General features: G+C 43.3%; 1 protein-coding gene across 1 annotated transcript in view; it reads left to right on the forward strand.

Annotated features, from left to right (window-relative positions):
- DOCK1 (dedicator of cytokinesis 1) overlaps nucleotides 1–22,442 on the forward strand; it is a 523,077-nt gene that overhangs the window by 377,463 nt on the left and 123,172 nt on the right. The window contains exons 29-32 of the mRNA XM_075351602.1: nucleotides 4,201–4,279; nucleotides 9,621–9,721; nucleotides 11,932–11,990; nucleotides 19,071–19,219. Coding sequence (XP_075207717.1) covers nucleotides 4,201–4,279; nucleotides 9,621–9,721; nucleotides 11,932–11,990; nucleotides 19,071–19,219 — 388 coding nt within the window. The remainder of the gene's footprint in view (nucleotides 1–4,200; nucleotides 4,280–9,620; nucleotides 9,722–11,931; nucleotides 11,991–19,070; nucleotides 19,220–22,442) is intronic.

Raw genomic sequence — 22,442 nt, forward strand, 5'->3', positions numbered from 1 at the left:
GAGCACTATCATGCTCGGGTGCTCAGTACTCGTAACTAGTGATGTGCAAGCACTACCATGCTCGGGTGCTCAGTAGTCGTAACTAGGGATGAGCAGGCACTACAATGCTCAGATGCTCAGTACTCGTAACTAGTGTTAAGCGAGCACTACCATGCTCGGGTGCTCTGTTTCGTAACTAGTGATAAGCAAGTACTACCATGCTCGGGTGCTCGGTACTCGTAAATAGTGATAAGGGAGCACTACCATGCTCAGGTGCTCAGTACTTGTATCTAGTGATGAGCGAGCACTATCATGCTCGGGTGCTCAGTACTCGTAACTAGTGATGTGCGAGCACTACCATGCTCGGGTGCTCAGTAGTCGTAACTAGGGATGAGCGGGCACTACAATGCTCAGATGCTCAGTACTCGTAACTAGTGATAAGCGAGCACTACCATGCTCGGGTGCTCTGTTTCGTAACTAGTGATAAGCAAGCACTACCATGCTCGGGTGCTCAGTACTCGTAAATAGTGATAAGGGAGCACTATCATGCTTTGGTGCTCGGTACTTGTAAATAGTGATAAGGGAGCACTACCATGCTTTGGTGCTCAGTACTCGTAACTAGTGATGAGCGGGCACTACCATGCTCGGGTGCTCAGTACTCGTAACTAGTGATGAGCGGGCACTACCATGCTCGGGTGCTCAGTACTCGTAACTAGTGATGAGCGGGCACTACCATGCTTTGGTGCTCAGTACTCGTAACTAGTGATGAGAGGGCACTACCATGCTTTGGTGCTCAGTACTCGTAACTAGTGATGAGCGGGCACTACCATGCTTTGGTGCTCAGTACTCGTAACTAGTGATGAGAGGGCACTACCATGCTTTGGTGCTCAGTACTCGTAACTAGTGATGAGCGGGCACTACCATGCTCTGCTGCTCAGTACTCATAACAAACAGTTGGATTACCAACTGCACATTGCCGTTCTATTATACTGTATACATTGAACTATACAAGCCCCACTCTGAGCCGGAGCTGGGACACGACAGTAATACAACTGTATTATCCTCTGTACAGTAATAGGACCGGTTGCGGGTGGGCGAGTGTTGCTTGTCAGGACGCACATTTCCTGATACGATTTATTGACTGTCCTTGGAAGTTTGTCACTGTACAGATACAGAAGTGCCCTCGGGTCTGACCAGCTTTGAAGGGTTTCAGTATGTTTCTTTCCAAGCACTTAAGCATCCGTCAGTGATTGTTAGTCTGTTGTGTCCGTCAGTGCCCCTGGGATTAGGAGAGGTATCCGGAGACCTGCGGGGCAGCACGGATGTAATTCCATCAGTACAGTCCTTAGTAACGTAAGATCTTGTTAGTACGGCAGCGGACAGTATCATTGCAGACCTATTATTGTCCCCAACACAACATGATGTGACAGCCCAATATTCCCAGATACTGCTGGAGCCTCCTGATTAATGGCACTAATTAGACTTTACTGAAATAATGAAGCTTGTTAAAATACGGATCAATACTTAGCAATCTGAACAGTAACTGCAATTTCACATTTAGCAGTATTATGTGCAATGGCCTGTCATCTGGAAGAGTTACACAAAAAAAAGAGGTCCAAGGACGGTCATAATTTCCCGGCAGATTTAAAGGGGTATTGTAGATCCGCAAAAAAAAGTTGTTCTTTATGTAAAGAATATACAATATCTAATTAAAAGTACATGGACACCCTTCCTAGTCCACATAAATTCAAGTACACAGCGATGTAATATCATACGGTAGATACACGGTACATTGGTCGTAGTGCCGATTGTACAGAAGAGCGCAGAAACTTTAGAAGTGGTGCTATCTAGAATGCGGTTCAGCAAATTTCTGATCAGCTTATCTGCTCTATTATTGAGAAAAGCGACTGAGCCACTAAACGCCTGTCCACTCAACTAAATCGGGAACTGTATGAGAGGGGTTTCCTGGTTCAGCAGCAGCACACAAGCCTAAGAGCCATGCACAATGCCAAGCGCCTGCTGGAGGGGTGTAAAGCACGTCGTCACTGGACTCTATGTGCAAACGTTTTTGGAGCAATTAGTTATGATTCATTAACTGTTTGTGTTTGACTGTTTCCTAAATAACACTACCTACCGGAATGCATGACTACTGTAAAGATTAGTGAAAAAGGGGTAATTTTACGGGGGTCTCCTAGGTTTACACCCACCCCTTATTTCCAGTAAAGGGTAATCTTGATGCTGCTTCTTGCACAGCTTTTTCCATCTTTGTGAGAACAGTTTTGAGAAGACCTTTCCATCATGGCTGCGCAAAGCAAGGTCCATCAGGACACGATGGGACAAGCTTATTGTGGAGGAACTTAAGTATATTCAATCCAACTGATTTGCAATAATTTGACGCGGGCTAGTGACCCAGACTCTCGCCCATATCCAATGTCTGATGCTGGTGTATTTGAACAGGATGTCCACCAAGTTCATACAGGAGTAATAGTCAGGTGTCCCCATACATACATTTTGGCCCTACTACAGTATATAATTTTCCAACAATTGTTCATGGTTGATGAAGGGATATGCAAGGTTCACTATGGTACTCAAAAGCTGATTGATATCCACCAAGCCCAGTCAGGTGCCCCCTTACATACATTTTGACCCTACAGTGCATACTATTTCCTACAATTGTTCATGGTTGACGTATGGACTTGCGGGATTCACCGCGGTGCTCGAAACCTAAATGATGTCCACCAAGCTCATACAAGACACAAGAGTAATGATCAGGTTTCCCCATACATACGTTTTGGCCCTACAGTACATACTTTTTCCTTCAATAGTTCATTGTTGATGTAGGGCTATGTAGGGAATCATGACTGTCCTCGAAAGCTGAATGATGTCCACCAAGATCATACAGGAGTAATGGTCAGGTGTCCCCCATAGATATGTTTTGGCCCTACAGCATATACTTTTTCCTACAATACTTTATGGTTGATGTAGGGTTCATGACTGTCCTCGAAAGCTGAATGATGTCCACCAAGTTCAAACAGGACTAATTGTCAGGTGTCCCTATACATATCTTTTGGCCATAGAGTACATACTTTTTCCTACAATTCTTCATGGTTGATGTAGGGATATGCAGGGATCACCACTGTTCTCGAAAGCTGAATGATGTCTACCAAGCTCATACAGGAGTAATGGTCAGGTGTCCCCTATAGATACGTTTTGGCCCTACAGTATATGTTTTTTCCTACAAAATTTCATGCTTGTTGTAGGGCTATGTAGGGTTCATGACTGTCCTCGAAAGCTGAATGATGTCCACCAAGATTATACATGAGTAATTGTCAGGTGTACCCCATACATACATTTTGGCCATAGAGTACATACTTTTTCCTACAATTGTTTATTGTTGATGTAGGGATATGCAAGGTTCACAACAGTCCTCGAAAGCTGAATGTTGTCTACCAAGCTCATACAGGAGTAATGGTCAGGTGTAGCCATACATATGTTTGGGCCCCACAGTACATACTTTTTCCTCAATTCTTCATGATTAACGACGGTCCTGGAAAGCTGAATGATCGTTACGACATGTTGCGTTTTCAACTTGCCAGTTTTTTTGCTTCTGTGGAGGTGTATTGCTTTTCCTCTTTTTCCTTTGGGCCCAGTACATGGTTAGCTGTCGTCTAAATGAGCTTTTGCCTAACAGCTATTCAATATCTATGGATGGCCTTAACTACTCTTAAATTACGTCTGGACTACTCCCTGATGTGCCAAAGGGGTAAATACTGAGGCTTTAAGTATTATCATCCCTCTAAGGTTGTGATCTTGAGATGAGACGTATTTAATACCATTCCACCTTTATTTGGAGGACGCGTATAATAGAAAATATAATGACTTGCAGTCTTATATCTGCGTTTTTTTTGGTAATTAAGCCGGCTAATTGGCTCCTACCTTCGCGATAGCAGTTATCTTTTCCATTATTTCATTCCTTAGACTGAAATAATTATCGCTATTGATTATATTCTTCAGCTACTATTACCGTGGCCAGAGACAAGCTGCTATATACAGTGCTGATATCATTACAATGCATGAGCAGCTCCGCAGCCATGACTGGAGCAGAAATCTAATGAAGAAGACTAATACGGAAGGGTGAATGACTCTAGGGCCGACATGTTAGGCCCTTTTGTATTCCACTTGCTCTTTTCAGTAACCATGTCGTTTTCTTTCATGCCGCAGAGTATTCTTACGGGCTATTAATCAGTATGCGGACATGCTGAACAAAAAGTTTTTGGATCAAGCAAACTTTGAACTTCAGGTAAGAGACTATTTATATTTCGGACTATTTTTTTTATGATTCACTGAGCAGCGACTAAATATTTCTGGCTGGACTGGTTTTAAGAGAAAAAAGACGTAATGATTCAGGGGATCTCTGCATAGTGACAACAGTAAGTTACCATTAACTGGTCCCATTAAAGGGACTCTGTCAGCAGGTTTCTGCCATGTAATCTAAAGACCGCATGCTGCAAGAGTTAAAACAGAGACTTCATCCCTGTGTCTGTTATCTCAGTCTTTTTTTGTTTACCTGCAATGCTAGCTTAAGGCTACTTTCACACATCCGGATTTTTGCTCTGCGGCACAATACGGCGTTCTGCAGAAAAACTGCAACCGGCTTTTGTAACGCCGGTTGCGTTTTTTTTTGCATAGACTTACATTAGTGCCGCAGGGGCTTGCGTTCGATCTGGTTTTTGCCGCATGCGGCAGATTTAGCCGATGCCTCGGCCGGATCGAACGTTCCCTGCAACGTTTTTTGCTCCGGCAAAAAAACACCGCATCGCGCCGCATCCGGCCGCTGCGGCGCATTTTTCAAGGCATACCTATGGAGGCCGGATGCGGCGCGATGCGGAAAAAAACGCATCCGGTCGCCGCATGCGTTTTTTTCCACTGCGCATGCTCAGTAGCATGCCGCAACCGGAAAAAACCGGACGGGCCGCATGTAAAAACTTATGCAACGGATGCGGTGTTTTCGCCGCATCCGTTGCATAGTTTTCACAGCCGGATTGAGCCGCAGTGCTCAAACCGGATGTGTGAAAGTAGCCTAAGCCTCTTATCTTTATCATTAGTGGGTCTCAGCAACATATGTCAGTTGTAGTCCGACTTCTGTATATGGAAATGTACACTGAAAGCCTGGTGTGGGCAGGGGCAGGTCTCCCAGCACTGCTACATGCAAAATATAAAATCTTTCACTGTGTCAGAACAGCTGCAGCCACTAATCTAAGTGATACATCATTGAACTCAGGGCCTCTTTCCTTACGTTATGCAGCTCTGAGATGATGTAGCAAAATCTTGCTGACAGATTCCCTTTTAACTGGTCACATTAACTGGTTACCATTAACTGGTAAACAGCAAGTTACCATTAACTAGACTCTTAAGGTACCATCACACATAACGAGATCGCTGCTGAGTCATGGTTTCCGTGACGCAGTAGCGATCCCGTTAGCGATCTCGTTATGTGTGACATCTACCAGTGATCAGGCCCCTGCTGTGAGATCGCTAGTCGTTGCAGAATGGTCCAGGCCATTTTCTTCAAAGGCGATGTCTTGCTGGGCAAGACACTTCGCTGTGTTTGACACTGTGTGACAGGGTCACAGTGACTGCTGAGATCGTTATACAGGTCGCTACTGCGACCTGTATCGTTCCTGCATCTTTGGTAAGATCTGACTGTGTGACATCTCACCAGCGACCTCCCAGCGACTTACCAGCGATCCCTATCAGGTCGCATCATTTTCGGGATTGCTGGTAAGTCGTTGTGTGTGACTGGGCCTTTAGGATGGTATCCAGATGGTCAAGAAAGAGGGTCGCCGAGTGAAGATAATTTATAAGTGACTTTCAGGTCTCCCAAGATTGCTTTGCAGGTGAAGGTAACGCTTCAAATTTTCTTAAATGCTTTGTCCTGAAGATAACTTATTACTAGTGATGAGTGAGCACTACCATGGTTGGGTGCTCGGTAATCGAATCAAGCAGATCGGAGGCTTGAATGGGTTCAACTGTTGTACCGAGTATAATGGAAATACCATAGACATCCTCTTACAGAGTAGCCTCCTAATTGTGCCATGGAGCTACTTAAGATACCTCTTTATGTGTTGCGTTGTCTCACATCATATCGTAATGGTCTGCTAGGACCCACAACCAAAAGTTGTAGTAAAGGTCTCCCTGTTCATGGACTGTATAGGGCCCCTCTCTGATCCATTATCTCAACCTAAAACACCTCAGTATTTCACTGTATCAACCATCAGTAATTGGGAACTATGATATTTATTAGCTCAAGTTCTTACAAGCTATCTTATTGTTAGTAGAAGCCTTCTTTTATGATGACCGTGGTCCCTCAAACCTATCGGGACTCTCTGAAGCTGCACCGGTTGCCCTCAACTCTCTCGAGCATGGATGCTTGGCCAACTCTTCATTCCCGGCAGCGGTAGATGGGGCTCCAGCAGCAGTGGGACCAGCAATCTATACCATAAATGTCCAAAATGGGAATAACCACACAAGTATCTGATTGTGTTGGATTTTGCCTCCTGGACATCAAACTATGGGACTCAGTCTGGTTATTCTTGTTTGTACAAATCTGTCGCGAAATGAGAAGAAGTTTCTGTTTCCTCTCCTCTTCAAAAAGTGCAGTACGCCGTAGTGCAGCCTTATAACTTTCCTAAATGCCTTATCAAATCCAACATATGTGGAGGTTTCATCACAGAGAATTGCTGAGAACACAGCTTGGGTACAACAAGGAGGCGTCTGGCAAACAGAAGATTTCCAACGAGCAGCAGCTTTTCCTTGCTCACTCGGTAAAGAGGAGAACACATTGCACTTCGGGGAGCTGTTTAATAGTAAACACCGTTCCCATCTTTTCTGCTGATCTGAAAGAAAATAATCCAGTCAAGCTTAAAGATTCTGTTTTTATATTTGCCAGATTGGCGCATGGTACGGTAACCCTTTACCTGCCAGCGGTAAAAAAAAAGAAAATATCCATTGTAACTACCGTACATGTACATTTCCAGACACCATGGCTCCTCAGTCAGATCTATAGGTGATTCCAAGCATGCAATGAAAGTGTAAATTAAAGCAAATGAGATCATTGAGATCATGGCTATTATATGCCTCTGCCCATAATAATCTGCATAATCGATAGTATGTAAAAAAAAAATATAGCACTCCCTTTATCAGATAATATCTGCATCTGCCTTATCAATATATTCTATAGTTTAATAGAGGAAAGGTTGGGTCATGGCAACACTATGGTGAACCTCAGGCTGACTATGAGGAAGGTAATTAGCCAAATCTTCAAGATATTTACTAAGTTTGTCCCTAGTTAAAGGTAAAGTGTCAGTAGGATAACCTTCCTATGGGCATGCATCTCATAAAGGTGACTAAAATGATACCTTGATATCTGCAATCCGATGTCTTGTTCCTGAGAAATCCACATTTTTTTTTTAATGTGGAAATGATCTTTTAGGAACTTTGGGCGTGACACAATTTACAGAGAATCTGCTTCCAAAGCTTATTTTAAAAGAAAGTAGGCATTATCAGTGTGAGACATGTAATGACTGACAGTCTGCTCTCCCAACTTCACTGCATAGCTGTGTGTGATTACAACTAACTCAGTTCAGCAGAGCTGAGCTTTCTCTCATTATAAACACATCTGTATCTGCAGCACTTGTCCTACCATTGTGCTGTCAGCTCAGTTGTACATTTCTCCCTCCACACTCTCTGCCATGAGATGAATTCTGAAGAAGTGTTAGTTATAATCAAGCACAGTTCTATAGCAGAGCTGACTGCATTGTGATAGCGATAACTGAATATGCGATTGTAATAACTCTGATGTACTATTACTTGTAATCACACATACCTCTGCTGTACGGTTAGTTGTAATCACACATAGCTCAGCTCTGCTGTACTGTTGTAATCACACATTGCTCAGCTCTGCTGTACTATGTAAGTTGTGATCACGCATAGCTCTGCTGTACTGTTAGTTGTAATCACACATCGCTCAGCTCTGCTATATTGTATTAGTTGTAATCACACATTGCTCAGCTCTGAAGTACCGTTAGTCGAAGTCACACACAGGTCAGCTCTGTTGTACTGTGTAAGTTGTAATCACACATAGCTCAGCTCTGCCGTACTGTGTTAGTTGTAATCACACATAGCTCAGCTCTGCTATACTGTGTTAGTTGTAATCACACATTGCTCAGGTCTGCTGTACTGTGTTAGTTGTAATCACACATTGCTCAGGTCTGCTATACTGTGTTAGTTGTAATCACACATTGCTCAGCTCTGCTATACTGTGTTAGTTGTAATCACACATTGCTCAGGTCTGCTGTACTGTGTTAGTTGTAATCATGCATAGCTCTACAGTGAGATCAGGAGATCAAACAGTCATTACATGTCTCACACTGGTAATGCCCCCTTTCATTTTTAATAAGCTCTGGAGGCAGATTCTCAGGAAGATCTATGTCCAGCCCATAGATCTTAACAGCTGGTTTAGGTATTAATAAAAAAATATGGATTTCTCTATAATAAGACATCGGATCACAGATATCAAGGTATCATTTTTTTCAGCTTCCATGACTTTGCAGACGACTTAGGAGGATGGATCCTACTAACAAATTTCCACAATCAACCACACCACGTATTTTCATTCATCTGACGGTGATGGCTATTAAAATCCTATAAAGCTAATAAGTCGATTTGTCTATGCATATAATATATAAATATATATATATATATATATATATATAGATATAGCTATAGAGATACAGAGATATATATATATATATATATATATATATATATATATATATATATATATATATATATATATATATAGATATAGAGAGAGAGAGATATATAAGATAGATATATAGATATATAAAATAGGTCAACATTATAATATTATACAAAAATATAATTCGTTATTGGCCTAATAGAAAAAAACAGGTATTAACAGTTACAGGTGGAGCAAAAAAAAAAAATTGACACAGAAGCGTTATAAAAGATATGTCCACTCTCCTGACAAGTCTAGATATTGTTATTCTTTCTAATGTAACAATTCAGGAGCAGTGAGTCTGCATCCATCCCTCTGTTATTCCTCCTATAAATTTATGAATGAATCTGACAACTGGGCGTTATCAGTTGGGGGTGGGACCCTGCACGGTCTGTGTCCAATCAGTTTTGACTGTGCAGAACACTCCCCTGTGACAAAAGGAATGTTAACACCCAATTATTGATTCATATATTTCCAGGAGGCACAACAGAGGAGTTGCATAAAGTAATTAGAAGATATGCTCCATAATTATTTTGTGGGAAATGTAAAAGAGATGATCGCTGCTCTTTAAAAACTCATAATTTACAATAATAAAATAATAATACTAATATATACTATATATCATGTATAATGTATAATAATCATATAATTGAATATATATATATATATATATATATATATATATATATATATATATATATATATATAAAATATATTATATATAATTATATAACACAGATTTTTTTTATATATATATTTATATTCTAATGTGTGTGTGTGTGTCTATTTGTGTTTCTATGTATAAATGTATTTATATGTTTTTTTGCCTATTTTTTTGCAGCTGTGGAACAATTATTTTCACTTGGCCGTCGCTTTCTTAACCCAAGAATCACTGCAACTGGAAAATTTCTCAAGTGCCAAAAGAGCAAAAATCCTGAACAAGTGAGTAACAAGTAACTTCTGTGAGCTAGATGCATAAAATCTTAAACCACCAGCACCAAAGCCGTCTTCAAAACTACAAGTACAGAGGGCGAGTGAATTTCATTTCTCGGAGAACAGAAATGCATTGTGATTTTTCTGCATATTCTTTATTTAAGATGAAGGGAGAGGCGCTTTGTATTTCCCCGCAGCTTGAATGAAATGCTAATCCGTTTTCCGTCAGTACCTGTGTCTAGAGATTTTTTGGCGACTGCTCACTACAAAGCGGACTTATACATCTGAAGACGTGTGTTCCACGGGACGTATTCATCGCATCTGTCGTAGGAAACTTTATCCATATTGCCTTTTGTAGGGATTTCTCTCCGGTTAAACACTTTGCATGTTGCTGTTTTTAAAGGTTAAAGTGTCTTAGAATTTGCGAATAAAATGGAAACTATTTTATACTTTTAGGATCGGAGCTTAGGAACTTGAGGATTTACTGCAGGTTTTAATAGGTCACGTTTGGAAGTGTAAATCAGAATTGAATATACTGGTTTGGAGCTGTGCGTTTACTGCTTGGTCTTTAGAGATTTTATTACATCATCAGATAATCATTTATATATACGGTATATGGATATGTGCAAACTAGAGCAGTTTACCCAGACACAGCGCCACTTATCTCTGTGGACTGTGTCTAGTACTGCAGCTGCAACAGTGTGTGTGTGGTCTGACCTCTAGGACCACCTGAGACTAAAGGAGAGTCAATGTTTGGGTCAAACTGTCTTTGCAGGGAGCTCTAGTATGGCCCCATTTACTTCATTCAATGCCTTATCCACTCGGACAACCCCGACTCAATCAGCAGGTTTTCCCCCAGTAAATTAATAACACTTGTACTCACCTCTGGTGCCAGCGCTGTTCCAGCAGTGTTTGTACCCTCTCTTCCATATGTCACTAAGATACCACTTATACTCACCTCTTGTGCCAGCGCTGTTCCAGCAGTGTTTGTACCCTCTCTTCCATATGTCACTAAGATACCACTTATACTCACCTCTGGTGCTAGCACTGTTCCAGCAGTGTTTGTACCGTCTCTTCCATATGTCAGTAAGATACCACTTATACTCGCCTCTGGTGCCAGCGCTGTTCCAGCAGTGTTTGTACCGTCTCTTCCATATGTCAGTAAGATACCACTTATACTCACCTCTGGTGCCAGCACTGTTTGTACCCGCTCTTTCATATGTCAGAAGATACCACTTATACTCACCTCTGCTGCCAGCGCTGTTCCAGCGGTGGTGGTACCCTCTCTCCCATATATCAGTAAGATAACACTTTTACTCACTTCCGGTGCCGTCGCCGTTCCAGCGGTGTTGGTACCCGCTCTCCCACATGTTAGAAAATGAACACTTATAGTCACCTCCAAGGCCTGTGTTTTACCAGTGCCGTTCATACCCTCTCTCCCAAGTATCAGTAAAATAACAATTATACTTGTCTCCGGTGCCGGCGCTGTTCCAGCGGTTTTGGTACCCACTTTCCCATATGTCAGGAAACTAAGTTATACTCCCCTCCAAGGCTAGCGCTGTTCCAGCGGTGTTGGTGCCCACTCTCCCAAATGTCAAGGAACTGTAGGTCAGGCTTAAAGGGGTTGTCCCTGTCTGTATCAGCATGTTCCCCCCTCCCCCCCGCCCCAGTAAAACAACAGAAACATTTGGCATCGGCTTATCTCTTGTGAAAACAAATCACCATCCGAGTAGAGTCAGGCGGCCACAATACACATCAAGTGGTCGGCCGGTACCATAGGCAAAAAACAAAGTGTGAACACGGCCTACCAGCCACTTGCAAGGCGACGGTTGCCATATTTCCAGTTCAGATTTGCTATTTTTACTTACTTGATTAGGGTTTCCTCTTCCGCAGACATTACTTTCACCGATGATCGCCTTCCTGGTTATATTATTGGCGAAAGCCTCTTATTCACTTATGAGCTGTAGATAAAGATATTTCGCTGAGGAATCTCGTCCAATTTAAACTTTTGAGAAATCTTCATAGACCGCGCTCCTCTTTTATTCCCCAGTCTCCGAGGAAATGAATTCCAGTCTCTTCCCATCACCATGCTGAAAAGATTGTCATATCGTGTCATATTCAATCACCGCTGCCTTTGTCACTCGCTATTGCTAATATTTATTCAGAAGATTGGAAACAATGACAAAAATACATAAATTACACCTTTCCTCATCTTTCAGATACGGTGATATGAGACGACAGATCGGCTTTGAAATCAGGGACATGTGGTATAATTTGGGTGAGTATACCGCTGTCTTCATTTTTTAAAAGCTTAAAAGTAAAAATGATATCGAGAAGTCTGACACATTTCCTGCACCAAATCGGAATATTATTAACGATAGCAGAAAACCATTCTAGAATCTTTACTGTACTGTTCTATGCCATTATGAAGGGACTGGATGGCATGCCATTATAAATGGGCGGGATACCGGCATGCCATTATAAATGGGCGGGATACCGGCATGCCATTATAAAGGGGCTGGATACCGGCATGCCATTATAAATGGGCGGGATACCGGCATGCCATTATGAAGGGACTGGATACCGGCATGCCATTATAAATGGGCGGGATACCGGCATGCCATTATAAAGGGGCTGGATACCGGCATGCCATTATAAAGGGGAGGGATACCGGCATGCCATTATAAAGGGGCAGGATACCGGCATGCCATTATAAAGGGGAGGGATACCGGCATGCTATTATAAAGGGGCGGGATACCGGCATGCCATTATAAAGGGGCGGGATACCGGCATGCCATTATAAAGGGGCGGGATACCGGCATGCCATTATAAAGGGGCGGGATACCGGCATGCCATTATAAAGGGACTGGATACCGGCATGCCATTATAAATGGGCGGGATACCGGCATGCCATTATAAATGGGCGGGATACCGGCATGCCATTATAAAGGGGAGGGATACCGGCATGCTATTATAAAGGGACTGGATACCGGCATGCCATTATAAAGGGGAGGGATACCGGCATGCTATTATAAAGGGACTGGATACCGGCATGCCATTATAAAGGGGAGGGATACCGGCATGCTATTATAAAGGGACTGGATACCGGCATGCCATTATAAAGAGGCGGCATGCCATTATAAAGGGGTGATATAACGGCATCCCATTATAAAGGGGTGATATAACGGCATCCCATTATAAAGGGGTAGTATATCGGCATGCTATTATAAAGGGGTGGTATACCGGCATGCTATTTATAAAGGGGTGGTATACCGGCATGCCATTATAAAGGGGTGGTATACTGGCATGCTATTATAAAGTGGCGGCACCCAGCATGCCATTATAAAGGCGCGGCATACCAGCATGCCATTATAAAGGAGTGGCATACCGGCATGCCATTATAAAGGGGCATTATAACGGCATGCCATTATAAAGGGGCAGTATACCGGCATGCCATTATAAAGGGGCGGCATACCGGCATGCCTGTATAAAGGCGCGGCATACCGGCATGCCATTATAAAGGGGCAGTATACCGGCATGCCATTATAAAGGAGCGGCATACCAGCATGCCATTATAAAGGAATGGCATACCGGCATGCCATTATAAAGGGGCGTTATACCGGCATGCCATTATAAAGGGGCAGTATACCGGCATGCCATTATAAAGGAGCGGCATTCCAGCACGCCATTATAAAGGGGCGATATGCTGGCAAGCGGAGTTGAGATTTGATATTTAGCAAGGTTCAATTTCTGGGAAGATTTGTGAGGATAGATTTTAGAGTAGACATTTCATGAGTTGAGCTATGAAACATAATGACTGGAACCATTATGCACCATTAGTTTTCTGGTCACGACACCTACCCCAAATTCCAGAATGGACAGCCAATCTATACAAGCAACTCCCCGTCCTTGTATTATATGGGCAGCCATCGAAGTACTGTACCACTACGACAGCCATGCTTGACCCGCAACTTATCTCCTTGGCATCCTCATTTTAAAATAGGTCTGTTTCTTATAATACTACCCCTTGAATTAATTAGGAAAGTGTCTGGATTCACTAATAACAGAAGATCTTCACTTCTAATATTAATAAGCATCCTTCTGAGTGATATTTAAGTATTCTGTAACTTTTTATACAAGTTAACCTGATGTTAAAATCATATAGAATAATGAGCACCTGGTTGTATAATGTCAAGCACTTCCCTAGAAGGGTTCTTGTCCATAATTTCCCTTGCAATCACTTAGGCATCAATTCCTTCTCTTCTGAGCACCCTTAACTACTGTTTTTATGCCAAAGCAATGTTCAAAACCTTTACAAAATCAACAAACTTTTTTGCATACAGTTATCTAAACAAAATTTACATTTCCGTGGAAGATTGTAGACCTCATTCTGTTTCCAATCATGTTTTTCAAGGGTAGTGTTAGAACCTCAAAGGAAAACTGACAACTTTTACACTACTTCACTTTATGGCCTCTATATTGCTCACCCACAATTCCTTTTCCAATTTGTCAACTAGAAGACCCTTTGAACAGTGCAAGAATAGATATGGTACCAACTTTCTTGCAGCCATGATTCTTTTGCTTCAGAGGCTCCTCGGGGGCGTGGCTCACATAAGCTTGCCTCAAAGAGGCTTTTCGGGGGCAGTGCTCACATTCTGCAGCTTCAGAAGCTCCTCGGGGGTGGAGGTCACATTATTTAGCTTGAGAAGCTCCTCAGGGGCGGAGCACACATGCTTTAGCTTCAGAGAGGCTCCTCGGGGCGGAGCTCACATGCTTTAGCTTTTGAGAGGCTCCTCTGGGGTGGTGCTCACATTTTCTTCTCTCCTGATTTGGCACATTTAAAACCGGTAAATTAATACTTAATAATTCAGCCTTTAATAAGACAATGCAAATATGTCTTAATCTAAAGACTTCAATTAAATAGAAAATCCGTGGCATATGAGTGAATGCAATCTTTCCAGGATTAGGAAAAAGTTTTTGCTCTCTGTGGTATCTTATATAAAAGAGCAATAAAACCTCTGAAAACTTTATGACATTGATGTTGTGTTTGATGAATAGCTGTGTGTCAGGAGCATTTGTTTTCTGAAGCGGTGACTCTGACATTTTTCAGACATTTATACATGAAAACTGTCACAGACAAGCTGGAAAATAACAGGCCTGAAAAAGGAGCGCGCCTTACAGCTCCTTCAAGTGTGCGCTGCAAACCATTAAACATTTCCAGGGTCACTCCACCCGTTACAAGAACAATGTGTTTTATTATTTAACTTTGAACTATATAAAAGTATAAAATATATATATATATATATAAATATATAAATATATATATATATATGTATATATATATACATATATATATATATATATATATATATATATATATATATATATATATATATATTCCCCCCCCCCCCATGGACCTCTTAGAACTTTGAATAATTTTTATTTATCTATTTTTTATTTTTTTTTTGCTTAGCCATGTCGCAAATCCCAATAACATTTAGGCTCCATTCACATTTGTTGTTCTTTTTTTCTTATTTATAATGAGCACAGAGGTGTTCTCCAACACTGTTCGTAATGCCCAAAATCCTGGCAAAAAGCGACTGTACCCCAATAAAAATGATTCAGGGGTTATCAAGAGTGGTTTGTATTTTTAATATCCGTCATTAGAATTACCAGCTATGATGCCACCATGAACAGGCATTAGGACCTCTTTGACCAAGGAAAAATAAATACTGTTGATTTGGCTTGTATGTAATATTTTATTTTACATAAGACTATAGACTGTATTTCCCTCCCAGTAATATAGGCTGGATGTCAGCTCTGTGTGTCTCTCCCAGTAATATAGGCAGGATGTGAGCTCTGTGTGTCTCTCACAGTAATATAGGCTGGATGTGAGCTTTGTGTGTCTCTCCCAGTAATATAGGCTGGATGTGAGCTCTGTGTGTCTCCCAGTAATATAGGCTGGATGTGAGCTCTGTGTCTCTTCCAGTAATATAGGCTGGATGTGAGCTCTGTGTGTCTCTCCCAGTAATATAGGCTGGATGTCAGCTCTGTGTGTCTCTCACAGTAATATAGGCTGGATGTGAGGTTTGTGTGTCCCTCCCAGTAATATAGAGAGGATGGGAGCTCTGTGTGTCTCGCAGTAATATAGGCTGGATGTAAGCTCTGTGTCTCTCCCAGTAATATAGGCTGGATGTGAGCTCTGTGTGTCTCTCCCTGTAATATAGGCTGGATGTCAGCTCTGTGTGTCTCTCACAGTAATATAGGCTGGATGTGAGCTCTGTGTGTCTCTCCCAGTAATATAGGCTGGATGTGAGGTTTGTGTGTCTCTCCCAGTAATATAGAGAGGATGGGAGCTCTGTGTGTCTCTCCGAGTAATATAGGCTGGATGTGAGGTCTGTCTCTCTCCCGGTAATATAGGCTGGATGTGAGGTCTGTGTGTCTCTCCCAGTAATATAGGCTGGATGTGAGCTCTGTGTGTGTCTCCCAGTAATATAGGCTGGATGTGAGGTCTATGTGTCTCTCCCAGTAATATAGGTTGGATGTGAGCTCTGTGTGTCTCTCCCAGTAATATAGGCTGGATGTGAGGTCTGTGTCTCTCCCAGTAATATAGGCTGGATGTGAGGTCTGTGTCTCTCCCAGTAATATAGGCTGCATGTGAGCTCTGTGTCTCTCCCAGTAATATAGGCTGGATGTGAGGTGTGTCTCCCTCCCAGTAATATAGAGAGGATGGGAGCTCTGTGTATCTCCCAGTAATATAGGCTGGATGTGAGCTCTGTGTGTCTCCCAGTAATATAGAGAGGATGGGAGCTCTGTGTATCTCCCAGTAATATAGGCTGGATGTGAGGTATGTGATCCAGGGTGTTGCTATCTTAATAAGCTCATGTCAGCACAGGTTCTATCCTGCACTTACTTCATTCGCTGCCTTCCTCACAATATATAGCCTAATTTCTCAGAACAAGGCTCCATAGGATTCAATGGACATTGTGGGACATTACCCCATTGGATTACATCAGAACTTCAAGGATGTGTTTTTAATTAGTTGGTGAAGGAGGGATTGTGGGGAAGTCTTTATTCAAATAAACACAAACAGGAAAAAATAGTTTACTTGTACATTTACCGGGTTCTTTGATAGACACCTCTCCATTACTAACCCCTCGCTTGATACCAACTTTCAATTCATAGTATCATAAAAGAGCAAAGGAATACGGGTGTAAGCCACGCTAAAACCACAAAGTCCAAAAGATTTAAATAAAACCCTTTTTATTTTCACAGGTCTACACGTTTCAGAGATATATCCATCTCCTTCATCAGGACAAAAGGTATGATTCCTTTTGTCCTGATGAAGGAGATGGATATATCTCTGAAACGCGTAGACCTGTGAAAGTAAAAAGGGATTTATTTAAATCTTCTGGACTTTGTGGTTTTAGCGCGGCTTACACCCGTATTCCTTTGCTCGTTTATGATACTATTCTACTTCGTTGCCACTGCTGACCACCACCTTTACATGTGCAGAAAGGAGTTGTGACTGGTACAACCCTATCAGGTGAGTGCATTTTTTAGCACTAGACCTAATTCCCATACCGGGTAAGACCCTATTTGCGCTCCTTTTTCCACAGTCACATCAACTTTCAATTCATAGCTGACATCAACCCTAAAAGTATTACACAGATTGCCATCTAAATAATGTGCCACTTCTGGGGCCACTGTGTGGCTATTTTTAAGCTGGGAAGGGCCCAATAACCATGGTCCTCTCCAGCCTGATGATACCAGCCCCCAGCTGTCTTGTTTTCCTTGGCTACTTATCAAAAATAAAGGGCACTCCACACCATGTTTTAAAATTTATTTAAATAAATAATTTAAAAAAAAACCTTTTACTTCCTTCTGAAGCCCCCTAGCCCTGACTACGACCATTTTATAGCACCAAAATTCAGGTCCCGATTGACTTATATGTGGTCCGCGATCAATTTTGGGTAAAGTCAAAGTACCGAACTGAACTTTTAACTAAATTCCAGGCGAACCCGAACTTACACTGGTCCGCTCATGCTTACTTGTGATGCAAATTTCTAATGTGCTTTGCAAGTGCTAATAGTTGTGTTACAGATTTTCCCTCTGTAGTTCAATGGAGATGGAAACATTTACAACAAAACTCAATTATTTAAATTTGGAAATGGTTCGCAGCCCTAAAGGCCGCTTTACACACTGCAATATCGGTACCGATATCGCCAGCGTGCGTACCCGCCTCCATCGGTTGTGCGACACAGGCAAATCTCTGCCTGTGTCGCACAACATCGCCCGGACCCGTCACACTACTTACCTTACCTGCGACGTCTCTGTGACCGGCGAACCGCCTCCTTTCTAAGGGGACGGTTCGTTCAGCGTCACAGCAGCGTCACTGAACCGCCGCCCAATAGAAGCGGAGGGGCGGAGATGAGCGGGACGTAACATCCCGCCCACCTCCTTCCTTTCTGCATTGTGGCCGGGAGGCAGGTAAGGAGAGCTTCCTCGTTCCTGCTGTGTCACACGGAGCGATGTGTGCTGCCGCAGGAACGAGGAACAACTTTGTTACTGCTGCAGTAACGATATTTGAGAACAGACCCCCATGTCACCGATGAGCGATTTTGCACGTTTTTGCGACGATGCAAAATCGCTCATAGGTGTCACACGCAACGGCATCGCTACAGCGGCCGGATGTGCGTCACCAATTCCGTGACCCCAACGAGATCGCTTGAGCGATGTCGTAGCATGTAAAGCCCGCCTAAGGCCAAAACTGCAAGTTCTAAAAAAAAAAAACAACAAAAAACACCCAACACTCCCCTTCCCTGCACTTCCGTGACTCTCTTGGTCCTATCAGTGTTTATACAGTCAACTTTCTGTGATCATGGGACATCACGTAAGAGACATGATCACAGGAGGCCGGCAGGGAACCATGGAAGGAGCAAAGTTGTACCATGGGATGGATGGATGGGTAGATACTAAGATAGATAGATATTAGGATAGATAGATAGTAGGATGGATGGATTAGAATAGAAGGTCCACATCAGAATTCTCTTGATTTTCACTTGTGAAGTGAATGTACCCAAATAAAATCTGAATGCATAATGTGCCCTCGCTTCCTTCTATAAACATGCCTGGCTTTTGGAAGCCTTTTTTGTCTCCTTTTATTTTCCCCTTGAATGTTTTTCTGGTGATTTTACTTGTAGACTCACTGAGAAGTTTACATACTCCACATAAGGACATATCCTAAGTAGGGAGTGCGCTCCTGTTCTCCTCCGCATCATTACTATCCTATGATTTTAGTACTTGCTTTTAATTCACTTTCTTTTTTTTTTGTCTTTTTTTTTCTTCCTCCTCAAAGGTCAACACAAAATCAAATTCATTCCTGAAATGGTGGGTCCTATCCTGGAAATGACGCTGATCCCGGAGACAGAGCTGCGTAAAGCCACCATCCCAATTTTCTTTGACATGATGCAGTGTGAATTTCATTCCACGAGGAGTTTTCAGATGGTAAGAAGAGCTGCCAGCTGAGGCGGCATATACATAATACTTCATAGGATTCCTTCTGCTAGTTGTGTTGCCTATTTATGTACAGATGTAGCAGAGGTGAGATTGTTACTTGAAATTTATCCAGATATCAGAATTAGTGATGAGAGGGCACTACCATGCCTGGGTGCTCAGTACTCATAACTAGCAATGAGCGGGCACTACTATGCTCGCGTGCTCACTACTTGTAACTAGTGATGAGTGAGCACTACCATGCTCAGGTGCTCAGTACTGCTAACTAGTGATGAGTGAGCACTACCATGCTCAGGTGCTCAGTACTCGTATCTAGTGATGAGCGGGCACTACCATGCTCGGGTGCTCTATACTGGTAACTAGTGATGAGCGGGCACTACCATGCTCGGGTGCTCTATACTGGTAACTAGTGATGAGCGTGCACTACCATGCTCGGGTGTTCAGTACTCGTAACTAGTGATGAGCGGGCACTACCATGCTCGGGTGCTCAGGTACTCGTAACTAGTGATGAGCAGGCACTACCATGCTCAGGTGCTCAGTACTCGTATCTAGTGATGAGCGGGCACTACCATGCTCGGGTGCTCAGGTACTCGTAACTAGTGATGAGCGAGCACTACCATGCTCGGGTGCTCAGGTACTCGTAACTAGTGATGAGCGGGCACTACCATGCTCAGGTGCTCAGTACTCGTAACTAGTGATGAGCGGGCACTACCATGCTCAGGTGCTCAGTACTTGTAACTAGTGATGAGCGGGCACTACCATGCTCGGGTGCTCAGTACTCGTAACTAGTGATGAGCGGGCACTACCATGCTCGGGTGCTCAGGTACTCGTATCTAGTGATCAGCGGGCACTACCATGCTCGGGTGCTCAGTACTTGTAACTAGTGATGAGCGGGCACTACCATGCTCGGGTGCTCAGTACTCGTAACTAGTGATGAGTGAGCACTACCATGCTCAGGTGTTCAGTACTCGTTACTAGTGATGAGTGAGCACTACCATGCTCGGATGCTCAGGTACTCGTAACTAGTGATGAGCGAGCACTACCATGCTCGGATGCTCAGGTACTCGTAACTAGTGATGAGCGGGCACTACCATGCTCAGGTGCTCGGTACTCTTAACGAACAGTTGGATGACCAACATTACCCAATGACTGCACATTGCCGTTCTATTATACTGTATACATTGAACTATACAAGTCCCACTCTGAGCCGGCACTGGGACACGACAGTAACACAACTCTATTATCCTCTGTACAGTAATAGGACCGGTTGCGGGTGGGCGAGTGAGCAAACACTTCCATACTCTGCACTTCTAAAGAGCTGCCGGACGTTCGGACTGGCACAGCTCAAGTACTGAGTATAGTAGAAGTCAATGGGGAACTCAAGCATTTTTCCATAAAATCTTCAGGAAAAATGCTTGAGTCTCCCATTGACTTCCACTATACTTGGGCACTCAAATTGCGACCATCCAAGTATCCCACTGCTTGTTATGATTACTGAACACCAAAGCATGGTAGTGCTCGCTCATCACTAGTTACGAGTACGGAGCACCTGAGCATGGTAGTGCCCACTCATCACTAGTTACGAGTACGGAGCACCTGAGCATGGTAGTGCCCACTCATCAGTAGTTACGAGTACGGAGCATCCGAGCATGGTAGTGCCCGCTCATCACTAGTTATGAGTACTGAGCACCCGAGCATGGTAGTGCCCACTCATCACTAGTTATGAGTACTGAGCACCCGAGCATGGTAGTGCCCACTCATCACTAGTTACGAGTACCTGAGCACCCGAGCATGGTAGTGCCCACTCATCACTAGTTACAAGTACCTGAGCACCCGAGCATGGTAGTGCCCACTCATCACTAGTTACGAGTACCTGAGCACCCGAGCATGGTAGTGCCCACTCATCACTAGTTACAAGTACCTGAGCACCCGAGCATGGTAGTGCCCACTCATCACTAGTTACGAGTACCTGAGCACCTGAGCATGGTAGTGCTCACTCATCACTAATTACAAGTACTGAGCACCTGAGCATGGTAGTGCCCGCTCATCACTAGTTACAAGTACCGAGCATCCGAGCATGGTAGTGCCCGCTCATCACTAGTTACCAGTACTGAGCACCTGAGCATAGTAGTGCTCGCTCATCACTAGTTACGAGTACTGAGCACACGAGCATGGTAGTGCCCACTCATCACTAGTTACGAGTACCGAGAACCCGAGCATGGTAGTGCTCACTCATCACTAGTTACGAGTACCGAGCATCTGAGCATGGTAGTGCCCGCTCATCACTAGTTACCAGTACTGAGCACCTGAGCATAGTAGTGCTCGCTCATCACTAGTTACGAGTACTGAGCACACGAGCATGGTAGTGCCCACTCATCACTAGTTACGAGTACCGAGAACCCGAGCATGGTAGTGCTCACTCATCACTAGTTACGAGTACCGAGCATCCGAGCATGGTAGTGCCCGCTCATCACTAGTTACCAGTACTGAGCACCTGAGCATAGTAGTGCTCGCTCATCACTAGTTACGAGTACTGAGCACACGAGCATGGTAGTGCCCACTCATCACTAGTTACGAGTACCGAGAACCCGAGCATGGTAGTGCCCACTAATCACAAGTAAAGGTGTGATAGTCAATCTGCCAAAATCACCATTTTTATTCTGGAGCTATTTGGGCAGAAAAAGTTTTAAATCGCATAGGTTTACAGGAAAAACTTGGGAAACCTCCGATCTGAAGAGTCTGAAAGGGACACAACACTTTTTTTTTTTCTGCATCCCCTTCTAATTTTTCATTGTCCAGGATTCATGACCGTTGGATAGATCATCAATATGAGATCGGTGGGCGGCTGACACCCGGCACCTCCGGTGATCAGCCGTAATCTGTGCTGGATGGAAGTAATTTGAGGGGCGGAACAGGTCATCAATTGTTCAGTCTTGGACAACCCCTTTAATATTGTATGATGAATAATGCTGTGCAGGAAAATGTCGTATGACCCTATTCACTTGTCACTGTCCTTTGCACAGCGGGGGGTTTGGGCACCTTTTGTCCAAACTCATTCTCAGGGGTCCCAGGGCTCAGATCCCCACCGATGATAACATATGCTGGTATTTTGGTATGAGACCGGAATACCCCTTTAACTTGCACTGATATTAACTTGCATGAACAACCCAGCCCCGGAGCGATGAGTAAAAAAAAAAAAAAAAAAAAACGCTCC

The sequence above is a fragment of the Anomaloglossus baeobatrachus genome, chromosome 5, assembly GCF_048569485.1.
Source record: "Anomaloglossus baeobatrachus isolate aAnoBae1 chromosome 5, aAnoBae1.hap1, whole genome shotgun sequence".
In the NCBI taxonomy this organism is placed as follows: Eukaryota; Metazoa; Chordata; class Amphibia; order Anura; family Aromobatidae; genus Anomaloglossus; species Anomaloglossus baeobatrachus.